The sequence below is a fragment of the Drosophila guanche genome, unplaced genomic scaffold (assembly GCF_900245975.1).
Source record: "Drosophila guanche unplaced genomic scaffold, DGUA_6, whole genome shotgun sequence".
NCBI classification, from domain to species: domain Eukaryota; kingdom Metazoa; phylum Arthropoda; class Insecta; order Diptera; family Drosophilidae; genus Drosophila; species Drosophila guanche.
In genome coordinates, this window is record NW_022995743.1 from 2,827,901 (window position 1) to 2,843,553 (window position 15,653).

At 45.3% G+C, this 15,653-nt stretch overlaps 3 protein-coding genes across 11 annotated transcripts in view; 2 read left to right on the forward strand and 1 right to left on the reverse strand.

The window, feature by feature from the left end:
* The window catches only part of LOC117585091, a 4,236-nt gene extending 2,914 nt beyond the window's left edge, over positions 1 to 1,322 (forward strand). For 2 of the 7 annotated variants that reach the window (XM_034274405.1, XM_034274416.1), the window contains exon 3: positions 130 to 1,322. In XM_034274405.1, coding sequence (XP_034130296.1) covers positions 130 to 555 — 426 coding nt within the window. In that variant the 3' untranslated portion in view covers positions 556 to 1,322. Of the gene's footprint in view, position 1 lies in introns of all 7 variants that reach the window. The other 5 variants (XM_034274387.1, XM_034274362.1, XM_034274395.1 and 2 more) reach the window with 4 other exon arrangements.
* Positions 1 to 6,852, reverse strand: part of LOC117585049 (ell-associated factor Eaf) — a 15,684-nt gene extending 8,832 nt beyond the window's left edge. The window contains exons 1-3 of one of the 2 annotated variants that reach the window (XM_034274311.1): positions 6,819 to 6,852; positions 5,065 to 5,953; positions 4,899 to 4,991 (exon numbers count right to left, since the gene is read on the reverse strand). In XM_034274311.1, the coding sequence (XP_034130202.1) occupies positions 4,899 to 4,991; positions 5,065 to 5,191 (220 nt within the window). In that variant the 5' untranslated portion in view covers positions 5,192 to 5,953; positions 6,819 to 6,852. Of the gene's footprint in view, positions 1 to 4,898; positions 4,992 to 5,064; positions 5,954 to 6,818 lie in introns of those variants that run through there. The other variant, XM_034274318.1, reaches the window with a different exon arrangement.
* On the forward strand, positions 2,417 to 3,824 carry LOC117585074 (collagen alpha-2(I) chain-like). 2 transcript variants are annotated; one of them, XM_034274342.1, is made up of 3 exons: positions 2,439 to 2,477; positions 2,534 to 3,388; positions 3,449 to 3,824. In XM_034274342.1, the coding sequence occupies exons 1-3, from the start codon at positions 2,450 to 2,452 to the stop codon at positions 3,805 to 3,807; spliced, it is 1,242 nt and encodes a 413-aa protein (XP_034130233.1). In that variant the 5' UTR covers positions 2,439 to 2,449; the 3' UTR covers positions 3,808 to 3,824. The 2 variants fall into 2 exon arrangements, with proteins under 2 accessions (XP_034130241.1, XP_034130233.1); XM_034274350.1 differs by having other exon boundaries at positions 2,417 to 2,477; positions 2,534 to 3,824.
* Positions 6,853 to 15,653: the final 8,801 nt, after the last annotated feature.

A 15,653-nucleotide genomic window follows, 5' to 3' on the forward strand; every position in this document is an offset into this window, starting at 1 on the left:
TTGGCCGACTCCACCTTGGTCAACACCCACATGGCCGACTCCACCTTGGTCAACAACAAGATGGCCACCTCCATCTGGACCGACTTCGACACCAAAAACTTCAACACCCACTTGGCCGACTCCACCTTGGTCAACAACAAGATGGCCACCTCCATCTGGACCGACTTCGACACCAAAAACTTCAACACCCACTTGGCCGACTCCACCTTGGTCAACACCCACATGGCCGACTCCACCTTGGTCAACAACAAGATGGCCACCTCCATCTGGACCGACTTTGACACCAAAAACTTCAACAGTAACGTGGCCGACTCCACCTTGGTCAACAACAAGATGGCCACCTCCATCTGGATCGACTTCGACACCAAAAACTTCAACAGCAACGTGGCCGACTCCACCTTGGTCAACACCCACATGGCCGACTCCACCTTGGTCAACAACAAGATGGCCACCTCCATCTGGATCGACTTCGACACCAAAAACTTCAACAGCAACGTGGCCGACTCCACCTTGGTCAACACCCACATGGCCGACTCCACCTTGGTCAACAACTAGAAGGCCTCCTCCATCTGGGCCGACTTCGACACCAAAAACTTCAACAACATGGTCAACGCCCACTATGCCACCTCCATCTTGGTCAACAACATTTACTCCGCCGACTTGGTCGACTCCAACAGTGCAAACAACTTCACCACAAACTTCGCCTACAACTTCGCCAATTACAACACCCGAGGGGCCAACAACGCAACCACCGGGATGTATAACAACACCACCACCACCGGTGTGCATAACAACGCCACCAACGACGCAGTGTCATACACCACCGCCGGTGTGTGTAACCACGCCATCAACTACGCAGTGTATAACACCACCGCCGGTGTGTATAACAACGCAACCACCGGGATGTATAATAAGACCACCACCGCCGTGTGTAACAACGCCACCATCAGCGGAGCCTGGTATAACTATTAATATACCCAATATCGGAAAGGAAGAGCTACTAACCATGTTGGAAGCGTTGCGTGAGATCATAAAAAATAGGCCATCCAACTTAACCAGAAATCTGGAAGACAAAGAGCTTGAGACCCAGCTCGATGCTATCGTCCCTAAGGCATTGAACGCTGGACATCAAAGGTCCAGAGTCGACCCTGACCTCTTGGCCAAGACACTCAACGCCAAGTGCGGCATATTTGGGTGTACAGCTAAGTGTCCCAATCAAAGGACTTGCAATCCTACAAAATGCATGATCCCTGGCTGGTAACGTCAATAAATGCAGCAAGAATCGTCCAAGAGTGATTGGTCTGGTTCTTGTTTGTCTTTAATTTCATTGTTTCTCTTTGTCACCTCATTCGAGTCTGAGTACAACTTGATCAGCTGTATCGCTGATACATTCACACCCACACCAAAAAGCAGATAAAGTCAGAGAAAAAATAGACCAGTTGATCAAATGAGTGTGCCGTTAGACGTGTTGCTCTTCTGTTTCCCTCTCCCCTCAGGGGATAAGCCAGCGCTGGGTTAATAGTGTTCTAAAAACCAGGTGTTCAAAAAGACAAGCGACACTTTTTCAAGGTGTTTACTTCACTCCTGTCAACCCAACTTACTGATGATGTCAGGCCAGTTTCTCGCCAGCGTGGGCAGGGAATCTCTTTCATTTAGCCCTCAACAGCTCAGATTCTAATACAAATGCCTTTTATTTTGCACACCACAAAACCAATAGTTATTAGTTTTTCCATTGCTTATCCAATTCCAATTGTCATGCTGCTCTCCCTATATAACATTCTAGTGTTGTGTGACAGACTTTAAGTCTCCCGAGGCACATTGCCACCACACCGACGATCACAATGAGGCTGTCGTTGCTGCTTATCGGTAAGTGGCTGATAACTATCGTTGATATGTGGATATTAAAATCCTAGTAGCTTTACTCTGCCTTCAGCTACCCATAAATACATTTGCAATCATTTCGAAAGTTAACGAAATGTTTTCGAATTTATTAAATAAGACCGGAACAAACCTAAAGAAGAGCAGCTCCGCGCTGTACAACATTGGCACACTTGTTGAGATTTATGCAGACAGTAAGCTGATGGAGCCAAGCAACTTTAATTTAAGCAATGCGGGCTAAACCAATTAGCTCTTTTCAACAATTAAGTAAATAAATCTTTATAATTTAGGACACGTCAGACAGCAAGTTGCTTTCGGGCTACAATGGTTAAAAGTGGGAGATGGATTCAGACAAATTCGAAGAAGTGAAAAGCTAGCCTAAATTTATCAACACAATTTTTTAGCAATTTGACCTTGAAATTTGTGAAAAATGCTTTGCATAATCAGTAGATAAGCTCTTTAGTTACAAAATAATACGTTTCGTTATAGAACAATCCATGCCGAATCGCGCACACAATATAAATCGGAAATTCTCTCCGACTACATTCAGTTTAATGAAAATATAGTAAGCATGAAGCTGTACGTGAGGATACTTTATGGTATGATATGAAACGGTGATCTACTTTGACTTCTGGATTAAAAGTGGTGTCCCTAGGTGTCCTGTTGGCTGCGTATTTTCACAATGCAATCACCACCACCGAGCCCAATGTGCTACAGCTGAGGGGTTTGTTAAAAAGAGTCATGAAAAACAAGCAGGTCAATGCCCAAACAAAGGCTCAGCTGAGAAATGCAGTGCAGATCATTTCACAAGCCGAAAAGAGCCCCCAAATGGTGACACTGAACGAGGTCCTTGTGGAGCTCATGAAGCTCTGTTATCGTACGGTCAGACCAAGTCTCCCAACACTGCCGCCGGGAGCTTATTGCCCACGACCAGCAGGAGCCTTCTGTCAGGGAGGTGTCTACTGTCTTCCAAAAAAAAGATGCCCGAAGCATGGATCCGGAGTACCCGGAAATGGTCATCAGGAAAGACTATACTTAACTCTGCCTCCGGGAGCTTTGTGCCCACCACTAATAGGAGCCTACTGCGCTGGAGGTTTATATTGTCCTCCAGGAAACACTTGTCCGCAGCATGGACCGGGAGGACAGGGAGTTGATGGACCACGTCCCGTAACACTGCTGCCGGGAGCCTACTGCCCAAAACCAGCAGGAGCTTTCTGTGAAAGCGGGGTCTACTGTCTTCCAGGAAATAGATGCCCGCTGCATGGATCTGGAGTACCTGGAGTTAGTCGTCCGACGGATGCACCGGGAGGACAGGGAGTTGATGGACCACGTCCCGTAACACTACCGCCGGGAGCTTATTGCCCGAAACCGGCAGGAGCCTTCTGCCAGAGCGGAGCCTACTGTCTTCCAGGAAACTTATGCCCTTATCCCGAAGTAAAACATCATCCCGCACTCACAAATCCTCCAGCGGGACCTTCTCCATCCAAAGAGCCAACTAAATCCGTGGGACAAAGTCTATTCGTAGGACCTACTTCTTCTTCAGAAACCATTCCTTCTGTAGGACTTACTCCCTTCATAGAACCAACTCCTTCTGTAGGAGCTACTCCTCCCTCCACCTCCAAAGAACCAACTCCTTCCACAGGACCTATTCCCTCCATAGAAACAAATCCTTACATGGGACCAACTCCTTCCGTAGGGCCAAGCCATCCCGGATCATCGAGTGATTCAGACAAAAACTACAACAAAAATGTGAATAACATTCTGATTGAACTTTTAAAATTACATACAGGTAACAGCACGAAACTCCAGAAAAGCCTCCGAAGTCGAAAGAAGAAGGTTATCCGAGTGATCGCAAGCAAACTAGTGCCAATATACCAAAGCGAATGCGTTATAGGACAGATTGCGAGAGCAATTTTAACAGATACATAAATGTCACTTTAAATGAAGGTCCACTATAATTGTTTTACTGTACAGCAGCAGCTGTGGCGAATGCACAGCGAATGAGCTTAAAATTCTGCATCCGGGAGCGAGACATTAAACCGTTACTGCAGCGCTTTAATGTAAAAGCTTCGTGAGCCGAGCCACCCACACTTGACCAAATGCCAGGCAGTACGAATTCAACGTATCGTTGTCGCTGCCGAAACTCTTTGGCGACTCGTCGACCCGCAATTAACGAAGCGTTACCCAAGCCAAGACTCGGCCGCAATGAGTGTCCCAACAACAACAGCAACAACAGATGATCGACCGTCGACAACCTACAGACAGTGTCTGGCCACAAAGAGCATGGCAAAATAATGCTCTGGGCACAACAACAACAACAACAACAAAAACTGAGAGAAAAACTTGAACGCTTGGCTGCATTTTGACTGGCTTGATGTAATTTGGTTTTCAGTCTTTTCCCTCCTCCTCCAACTTTGGCTACCCTTTGCTGCTGGGCCTCGGGCTGGGGCTGCTTGTCTTTTGTCTAAGCAAAATAACACACAGGAGGGGCAACCCATTAATTTGTATCTATGAATGTAAGTGGTTCGTAAGTTGTGTAGAAATTATGTCATCCGTCAGCCAGCGGAGCCCAAACCTAACCACAAGCCTGTTTGAAGTCTACGGAAATCCACACTTAGTCCATTTTCATCCAACGATTTTCACTTGTGGTGTGGAAACCCACATTTAATTCACAAGCAAATTCCAATCAATTTACAAGTAAAAATAGGAGATATTACTGGGAATTACAATCAAAAAGTGAGGCTGAGTTATGAAGGTTGCACATAAAAACTCTCTTTTATGTTCGCCCTTTGCTTTGGAAATCAATCGATAACTAACAACGAAGATATCTTGTCAGCGTCTCGTTTTTTTCGGTTCAATTTGCATGCGACTCGTTCTTCGTATTGCGTGTATTAAGTGCGTGTCAATAAATTACATCAGTGTCAAGTTTGCTTTGCTAATTGCTGCGAACCTAATCAGGGATTTGCCTAATCCACATCTCTATTTACTCTTATTGAAATTGAATTAACTGCTGCACTCACCTGAATTTGGCACGATAACAGTAACTTGATTATTTGAGCCAACATCCACTGTTGCCATACGGCTCGTATCCACACTCGCTGGCTTGAAGTCATCTGCAATGGCGTAGAGTACAGAGGGGAAGAAGTAGTGTGAGAAGCGATTCGACTTTAATGCGTCCAATCTTACATTTGATTGTGTGAAATGCGGTGGAGGTGTTCTTCGGATTGAAGGTGGAGCCGAGTTTAAGCTCGCGCACCTCATCCCCGATGTTGAGGCGTTCGGCCAGCGTGTTCTTTTGTTTGGTCATCATCATCGTGTGGTTGTGCTGTTGCGGAGGCTGATGTGGCTGATAAGGCAGGTTTGTTGAGGTTTCTTGATTATTATTATTGTTGTAATTGGCACTGGTGTGGTTTGACTTTTGATAATTGTTGTTGTTGCTGCTGCTGCTATATTGATATGACTTCTCGCCAACATCTGTGGCTGTCGCTGTGACTGTGGCAGCTGCAACCCCTCCCGCCGCCAGCGCCGACGTCGCAGCAAAGCTACGCTCCTCGGCAGCGCCACCGCGTTGATAATTGTAGACGCCTTGTGTTCCAAAATTTACATCGCCACCGCCACTGTTGGTGTTGTTGTTATTGCTGTTGTGGCTGCTCCCGGATTTGTGATAATTGCCACCGCCGTAATGTTGACTGGCAGCCGCCTTGGCCTTGAGACGCTGCAGTTTAGTACCCGTGGGCTTTGGAATCTTAGCGGCCGTATGTGTCGACGTGTATCTTTTTTTTTTTGGTAACGATGCAAAACTTTTCCACAGAGATCGCGAAAAAAGTGTTGCACGCCAAAAAAAAAAAGAAGGCACGTTCTCCAACAAAACAAAACAAAAATAATAATAAACAAAAATAAGTTAAGAACTTAGAAGAGTTTAAAGGTCCTCTCCTCCTTCCTCAGGGCGGTTTATGGGTTTTTGTGATGGTATTTAACATTGGATTTTCTCGTTGTCGTTGTAGTTTTATTTGGACAGCTCTCTTTTTGATTTGTTATAGCTTAGCATTTAGCATCACGTGATGTGCGTTTATCTCTAAAGAGAAGACAGAAGAAATATTTATTATTATTATTTTCCATATGTTTGCGAAACGCGCAGCACACACACACACACACTCAAAGACACGCCAGATTGCAACGCTTTATAACACTGCATTTGCACCTGCTGCTTTGGTATACATATTGACACACATTTGAGAACTACGTATATACATATGATGTGTACCACCCTCCCACTGTTATTCACACATTTTACCGAAACATATGTACAATATTATTTTTAGCGAGCATAAAGCACTTTCACACACGCTGTGACACACACACACAAACACACAGGCACGTGCCTCTCGACGCAGGGACGGACGGCAGCAAGAACTGGATTTCGGGTTGAATGCGCGTGAAATTATGCCCGTTTCTGCATTTCACATTCCATGTTTAATGTAAATTAGCACCCATATTTGTTGGAAAATACGAACGCGAACGCAAACGCACACTGCCACATGTAATACGTAAGCAAAAAATTAAAAAGTGAGCGGCTGCAAATGGGTCGGTCGTCGAAGAGGGGGCGGGGCGGGGCTGGCTGTGGCAGAGTGGCAACACAAAACAAGTTTGAATAGCCGAAAAACAGCGAAGGTGAAATTTCCGAAAATCGAATTGAAACGTAGACGAAAAACGTAGACCCCGTCGTCTATATGTACGCGCTGCTGCATATGTATGAACGGCCGTGTGTGCGTAATGCTGCGTTTCCCTGCCGAAATGTCCATCACATATTTTCCACTTTAAACTGTATCGCATTTAGGTGATTCCACTAAACTGCTTGTTGCTTTCACAATATTCCTTACAGCGGCAGGGTTCTTTTTTTTATTTAAAAATTTTATTGTTGAAGAATAATAAAAACCAACCGAGGACCAGTGTGACCGCCAGCGTGACTGTGGAATTATCGATAAATACCGCTAAACCCTCAAAAATATACCAAAATATACATTCTCGTTTAAAAACACACCGTAAATAGACAGTAATCTCAAATCATTTTCCTTTATTTTGATGTTCTGTTTAATATTACCAGCTAGTTAGAACTCTCAGAACTAAAACTGTAATTTTATCTGTTTGGTGAATCAATTTTCTACAAGCTGGCTTATTTAAGAATCGCCCATGCTGTAGATTGTTTACAAACCAAGGTTTACAAACACAGGTCAGTAGAAAAAGATGAGCACCCAAACACTTGTTGCTTGTCTGGTATATACGAGCACTACCATACGTTCTCCGTGCTGGCGCCCTCTGTTGATTTTTCAATCAACTAATACACCAAATAAGCACGGAATCGGTCGCTTACAGCACTGGAAACTACCGGAATTTCGTAAGATTGTAAATGTACAATTCCAATCAGAATGAATTAATGAAAATCATTAATATTGCAAGCAATCATTCAGTTCTTCGTTTGAAAGTTATCTTCGAATTGCGATAAATTCGAGGTATGGCAAACATTTAATGTCTGCACTTAAGGTAAGTTTCCAACTGGCAGTTCAACCGACAAACCACTAGCAGCCAGCATTAATTCAAATCGCATCAGCGATTATCGAAAACAAAGCAAAACAAAACAAACAACGAGCCGCCCTCAGGATTAACACCAGATCGGTTCCAGTGCATAAAAACAACAAAACAAACAACAAGCAACAGGAGCATTGCCAACACACACACTAACACACACAGAAGCATCATCCCTTGGGAAGATCATCATTAACATTTGCGCAAATCCTCGAGGCGCCGTCGCCGTCGCCGCGGCTACTGTTTGGCTTCGTCTTGAGCCTCGAGTAGGATGCGGCTGTCAGTTTGCTCCGCTGCCCATTATCGGGGCGTTAATTACTTGAGCGTTGTCTCTGCCCTGCCCTGCCATGCCCTGCCTGCCCGGTCCCGTCTGCCCGTCTAGATCTGCACTTTAAGATTCCGCCGATGCCGAAAGTCTGCGCCTCAATGCATTTTGTATTTCCATTTGCAATTTCCAATTTCATTCTTATTCCCATTTCCATTTACATTTCACTTTGTTTCACTTTCCCCCCCTCACGGCATTTCCTTTCCCTATGCATCGCATCGCATCCTTTTTGATTATTTTCATAATCTGTGCCACTTGCGATCTCTGGCATTTGATAAACCAACTGTAACTGATACTTTTTGCTCTCCCTCTCTCTCCCTCCATTCCTTGGGTACTTTAGCATTGTATGAGGCCTGTTCCTCTCTCCCCTTCCCATTCAGCATTGTTCCTTCGCCTGGCAGGTAAATGCGGAATAGATGGAGTAAGGAGCAGGGGCAGGGTGCAGGTGGGTGGTCTTCCCGCCAGGCCAAAGTGCAAGCTGCAGAAACTTTCTAACGGTATTTTGGCGTGACGCAGGCCATTTGTGGGACGACGACTGTAACGACGGCTGTGCCGCTGTGTTGCGTTTCCGTTCCGTTCCGCACACGGTGCTGGTGCCAGTGCTCTAGATTCCCCCCTCGCTGATGTCCTTGCTTTTTGCTGTTTTCTAATCAAACATTTGTGAGCTGCTGCCTGCGCTGGCTGTTGCTCACTTTACAGTTTCCAATTCGCACACACACACACTCGCACACCTTCATCGTTTCATATTCCTATTCCGTTTTGTTGGCTAATTTAAAAACTTTTCTTATCAGTTGATGGAATCTAAAATTGCATTTTTATGGCACTTCCTTCCTTTCTATTTCTCCCGTTCCCTTACTCTCTCTGTCTCTCTCTCATTCTTTGACCCGCCTATCGACACTTTCGTTTCCCAAAAGTTTCTCATTTATGGACTGGAATTCGTTGGGCTTTGCCTGTTGTTCAATGCAAATTTTCTGTGCAAAGTTATTTCTCGTTTGTTGTTACCATTATCATGCGCTGCCCCAGAGGGTACTTTGATTTTGCCATGGGAGTGAAGATTTATCCTCGATATATCCTATATATCATGCAGAGTTATAGGAAGCAGAAATCACATTTTATTGCCCAACAAAATGAAGATCGAATGAACAAATTATTTCACTTTTGTCTTCCCTCCACCTAAGGGACAGACAGCATTTGAATCGACAGCCTAATTAGGATGTCTCTGGATCATGCTGAGGAATTAACAAAGTCAAAACGCAATTGTTACAGGACCGGGGGACAATGTCATGCTGATTAAATTACAAATTTCCCAGGCAATCAAAAGTAAGCAAAGGATCGCTGACAAATGTCGGAAGGGGGATCGGCATCTTGCATCAATTAAAGTTTCCATTGTTTTCCAGAACCACAACTACAACTACTGCTGACCCCTTGACCCCCTTTGGTCTTGTCTGGCCTCGGGGCAAACTGAAATTGGGCCATGTCTTCATCTGCATCTACATCTTCAGCGTCATCTTCCACTCACTGACGAGGGTTCAACAATCAGCAATCCTGTGCGTCCTGCCGACTACCTAACTGTTGCTAACAATGGGTAGGAAGTGGCAGCTGTCCATTGTGCCACGCCCACAGATGGCAAATGAGTGCGCGCGCCCATTTATGCAAATTTAATTAGCAGCAACTGGGCGCAAAAGGAGACCATGATGTATGGGCTTGACGTTGGCCCCCGCCTGCTTGACTCCCCCCCCCCCCCCCCCCCCCCCCCCCCCTGGACAAATGCGCCCGATCAGGCGCTCATAAATCAATTTAAATGGCCATCTCAGCAGGCGAAAGAGTGGAGCTGAGGGAGCGGAGGACCCGGCACGACGGCGAATGCTTGAAATTGTCTGTAATTATAGTGAAAACACTTGGCACACAGCGTACTCCGTACCCCCACTGCATCCCCACTGCATCCGCTGAGTTCTCCTAGGCAAAAGTCGGCAAAAATTGATTTAAACTATTTTTCTGGCAACATCGTGAGCGGAGATCATGTCCGTGTCCACGTTGTGTGGCCATAATTCAAAATTTATGTCTTTTGAAATTATTTTAATGTCTCTAATGGAACCTGCCCCCGCCGGGCAGCCGCCCACACGCCATGTACATAAATAATGAGAGTCTTAATTTCATTGAAGACTTCCCTGAGAGTGCCAAATGGTCGGCTATAGATCGAAAACAATCGCATCTAATTGTGGCTAAAACTCAATCAGTGATCGTATATCAATCGGGGATCGGGGATCGGGGATCAAATCAGATCCCCCCATAATGCCAATTGGTAACACGCTCCCGGACCGCATGCAGTGGACACATTTTGTAGTAAGATCTGGAATGCCAGCGAGCAATCACAACGAATGAGCGCCCCATTTGACCCCACGGGTCTTAGCTCAGCTCAGCTCAGCTCAGCTCATCTCTCTCCCTATGCCATCACAATCTGGGGCGATAAATATCTCGCAGTTGTAGCTACAAGTCTTCGTCTTCGTCTTCGTCTGCTCATCCTCCTCCTCCTCTTACTGCTCCTCCTGCTGCTGCTGTCGCACAGTCAATCGGTCGTCTTTGGCACCATTAAATCGATATCATGTCGAGCATTGGTGTAAGCAGAAATGTCCAAGTACAACATCGATTACAAGATCCCATGCAGAGCGAAGCACGAGGCTCGGGCCTGAGCTGTTGCCTGATTGAGACGATGCCATCGATATGGATACCTTGGCCAGGAGTCTCCATTTCCGATCTGATTAGTGTGTGTATTGGAGACTTTCCCACACCCAGGACAAGCTCTTCAAAGGGGACTCTGGCTCCTGGGGTCAAGCCGAGACTCCTCTTCTCGCCACGACGCCAGAGTGATACGAAAACAAATTGAAAATGGCATCCCGCGCTTGTTGGTCGCTAATTTATTGGCCATTCGACTGGTGTGCCTAGAATTTTAATTGAATATTATCACCTTTGGCAGAGGCTTCATCTTGAACCAAGACTGGAGCGGGACTGGAGACCGCCGTTCCCTGTGTCGGGCGGGGCATTGGTCAAGTGCCGCGAGCGTTGCACACAATTCAATTTTTGTGTGTCTTTCTGGCATTGATTTATTCAACGGTTCCCCATCCGCCGACTCCTGCGTGTGTGGGTTTTATTTGCCGTTGTCTCTCGACACCAATTCTGGTAGCGAGAGGAAATTGGTTATTTATAAGTGTCAGCGATTATTAAATTGGGATAGCAAAAAGCACCATTACGAGGCAGGGGCAGACCGGTGTATATCCGTTCCAATTCAAATGGGATCTCCCCTTGGGGTTATCTACAAATTGGACAATCTCCCACTGCGTTGACACGCCTACTGTCCCGACTGTCCCAGGACAAGTGCAAATTGTTTTCAACTATTTAATTAATTTGAAAATTATTTAAATGTTTGCAGCGAGAAAGAAACCCCGCCTGGGCGGGCTCCACACAGCAACTCTGATGGCCTGGCAGATGGGAGATGGTGGAAGAGAATCAAAATCTAATCTCGGGCCAGCGATCAGAACGAGATCAGCGAATTCCGCACCATCAGCAGGCATTGGGGGGCTGGGCGTGCGATTATTTATTGACACTTGAAACCAAAGGGGAAGATGAGCCAACTCCAACTCCAACTCCAGCACCAAGTGCAAGTCCAGGCTGGGATTGCCGGGCTGGCCAAGGCGTTGCGCCCTGTGACAGCAGATGGTGTCGGATCGGTCGGTCGGTCGCTTGGTTGGTTGGCATTCCAGGCAGGCAGGCAGGCAGGCAGGCACCTTCTCTCTCTCTCTCTGTGCACGCGAGCCCAGAACGTAGAGAGCCCGGATCGGACCGCCCGCCTGGCTCCTCGACACTCTACTCGACTGTTTGATTTATGCTCGCGTAATTGTTGGTTTAAACGTTTTTCGCCAAATGGAGCAGGGAAGGGGAGATGGGGATGTGAATGGGGTTGGGGGCACGGGCTGGCAAGCAACGTTTATGACACCACAACGAAATGTGAGGCATATGCACAGGGTTGTCGAGAAATGGTCGAAATGGTGATGGAATATAATATATCCCGGAGAATAATTGGAAAATATTTATGCATAATTCCTTGGCCATCCTTTGGCTTGCAGACTCTATTCAGGCAGCACAGAATTCTACCACCTGACAACCCTAATCAGTCTCAATCTTGATCATAAATATAACCACATATTTATTCCTACATATTCATCGTTGCCGTGGCCTTAAATTTCAGCTTCAGCTTCTCACGTCACACCCCCGGGACCACCTTGCAGCTGCCGCATTCGCTTATTTTCGTTCGTTTGTCATCATTTTTTCAATAAATTTCAATTTTCAGGTTCCCTGTGCAGTCCGAGACACGAGACCCGTATCGTATCGTATCGTATCGTATCGTATCCGCATCCTTGTGGGCCGGCCGCTCGCCTGTGATATCCGAAGTGTAAAATTGATTTAAATGGCTCGTGAGTGAAGGAGATAATTTTCAGTTGTCAGATGCTTGTAATATTTATGTGTCGGCGATTATTATGGCTCCCTTCCCTGACTGCGACCATTGACCAGGCCACAACATCGTTTAATGTTACCTACGCGTGAAAATTACTTACTTTTTCCAGCACTTGGCTGGCACCCAGGGCGACCGACGCTTAACTCATTTTTAATATGAATAATTGTGGCAAATTACAAGGCAATTGCACAGCCACAGTGCCCTCTCTCTTTACTGGATCCTGTAGCGAGCTGCAGCGGAGGGCAGGGACTGCTGCAAGTTGGTAATTGAATTGGTGGCCAATTATCGGCGGAGCAGCAGCAGCGCGCGTGAGAGAACTTTTAAAATTTCCGGTGGGCTGGGACACCTCTTCGAAATTGGGTATTACGAAACGATTGAGAAAGTTTATCGTTCAGCCTTTTACATGGTACATAATTACCCGCTTGGTGCTGTTTATTAACATAATTTCTTTGCATTTTAGGCTCCAGCATCGACTGGAAATCTGAACACAAATCAGTCGCCACTAATTTATGATTGACCAGGCAAATGAACGCCTAATCCCGAAACACTCAAAGCTAATTACCCACACACGGACCTCAGTTTAGATTTATGGCTGAAAATTAATAATAATTTTAACTAAATTAATAATGGCCAATGAAGGCTGCTTTATGGCCCGTTTTCAGATGATTAACAATGTGCGCACGTTTCCAAATGGCCGAGGGACCATCAAAATACTCTTCTATACAATTTAAATGTTTGTTTACCATTTCTAATCATGTGCGGCAATGCCATGGCTCATAATGCGCTGCGGTACGGCATCGAGTGGATGCTGTGTGCAGGCGCCTGGCGGGGCATTGTGTTTACCCATGGACATGGCATGGAGCCGAGGGCCGCTGCACAGCAGGTGACTGTTGAAGAGTTTAGGCGCGCGTGTGCCAGCCTCGTTATTATCTTCATTCTTAACACCAGCGATAGAGGACAGAGCAGAGCAGAGCAGAGCAGAGGGGCAGCAGGAGGGTATCCGGACATCAGACAGATGACGCGGTTGATGGGACTTTCTCTCTTTCCCCCAAACCGATGGATCCACAGAATTGTGGTGTTGATCGTCTGCCCATGTGTGTGTCTCTGCCTCTGCCTCGTGTTTCTCATTCATGTTCGACAAGATTTTTATCGCACTTTTTTCATTAACATTTTGTGGGCATCGCAGATGCGATACGTTCCCCAACTCCGACTTGTACCTTCCAGCTTTGTTTTATGATCATCTTTATGTGTTTTCTGGTTCTTTTCACATTCCCAACTGTTGTCGTTGTCGCTGTCGCTGGCTTTCCCTGCCCCCGCCTAATTCCACTGAAATATGATCTGCTATTATGTAAATTTTACGATTTTCTAATTTTTTAACACTTATTTTTGGTTGTTTTGTGGCGCCAAAAATGTATACAATGCTGTAAGTGATACGGGAAATTGCCAGCGGGAGGGAGATCTATCTTCAAATATTGTATGGGATAGGATATGTGTGGGCTGTTGACGATCTTGATTAGAAGCCACAGCCTGGCGCCTCATCAGTACATCAAATTTGTGGACTTTTTGAATAAATGTTCCTCCCTTTCCTTCTTGTTTTTGTTACATTAATTTTGGGTGGTCGTACAAGAAATCCATGGCCCGCTTATGGTATCCAAAAAATGCTAAAGAAATTTACTTTTAAGATTGTTTATTTTGTGGAAAATGTTTTTTGTTTATTCAACATAAAAATAGAATCAAGTAACTTCAATAATAATTTAATATTAAAGACTAAAATGTAATCCATTGAATTTTCATTTTTAAATTGCATTCAGCTCAGGTGAAACCGAAGAAGCCGCAACCGTGCAAGCAGCTACGCATCCTGGCATCGGTCCTGGCAAGCAGTGCGCACTCGTAAGTGTAATTACGGCTGTGTGGCAAAACGGAAACCCAAGCCAAGATGCACTGATATGAGATACAAATGCGGCGCAGGCACATAATTAAAATGGGAATGCAGGAGCAGCAGCAGCTAGTGAGCATAATATGTATAATGCCTATGCAGTACATATCCACACGTACATACGTTACATAGATACATAAATACATAACTATGCATGAATAACGTATAGGATGCAATTACAGCTACACTTTTCAATATGGCGACCATTGCGCATGTCGCTGCGATGGCCGACCAATCACAAATTTGTTGCTGCTCCATTGTGGCTGTGTGCGTGCGTATCTGTGCTGCTGTACGTTTTGTGAGTGTGTGCGGGGAACAGGTAACCTGGAAGGGGCGGCGTCTTACAACCTGTTTATCTGCTCTTTCGCTTGCACAATGCAGTGACTCTCAAACTGTTGCTGATCATACAACAGAGAGAGAGAGAGATAGAGAGCACGTGAGAGCAGAGAGCATTGGTTGCGTTGCTAAGCCTACAGTCGCGGCACCAAAAAGTGTGCGGGTTTTTATAAATCAGAAAAGATACTAGCCACAGTCCTGTCAAACGGAACATATCTCTACTGATATCAGCTGTACTTTTTCATAATTATATATAATTTTGGCCAGAATTGCAATGCAGGTATCAACACAAATAATACTTAAAACAAAGCTCTATAGTGCCAAAATATATATAATTTTCAAAATAAATGTAAAAGCATATCATATTGACGTTTTCCTATGCATGTTTGTTCATTTTTCTATAAACCTTCATCAGCTGTTGCTTAGTGCTCCACATAAATGCACCACTATTTCTGGCCTCCAGTGTAGAATACACTCTCTCGGTCGCTGCGGCTCTCTCGATATTAACAATGTTCGCATGAAGTAAGTATATAAGGAGGTCCGGTCGGGTGGTGTTCGGTCACTAAATGTTCAGTGCGTGATCGCTTGTTGATGACGAATTTTTGTCGTTTTGCTTTTAAACCCTATTACCATATATTAAGCATATGACTTTTCTACTACTACTACTAAATAACAAAATTAACGACTCCTAAGTATTAGTAAGTAAATTAAGTATTATTGGAAATCAAATTTAAAATAAATAGCTTATACACCTTTTCTTGTAATGGGCAACTTTAAACCTCATGCCTTCATAGGGTTAATCACCACAAGATAGTTTCGTTTCACTCACACTTACAGCGCAGAACCCTTTCACTCGCACTCACAAGCAGCATAAATACGTGACAAACGGGCCCGACGGGACCACCTTATACAGTTACTTCATGGCTCGATGTTAGCAGTGTGCGTATCACCCCCTCTAGAGCGAACAGTACAGCTATATGACACATCTCGCTCGCACACACCAATGCCAGTGTCGGCGGCACCAACCAGATTTGTTGGCCATTGCATTTGGCCTTTTCCAATTTCTGCCTTCAGTTTTTCTCTTG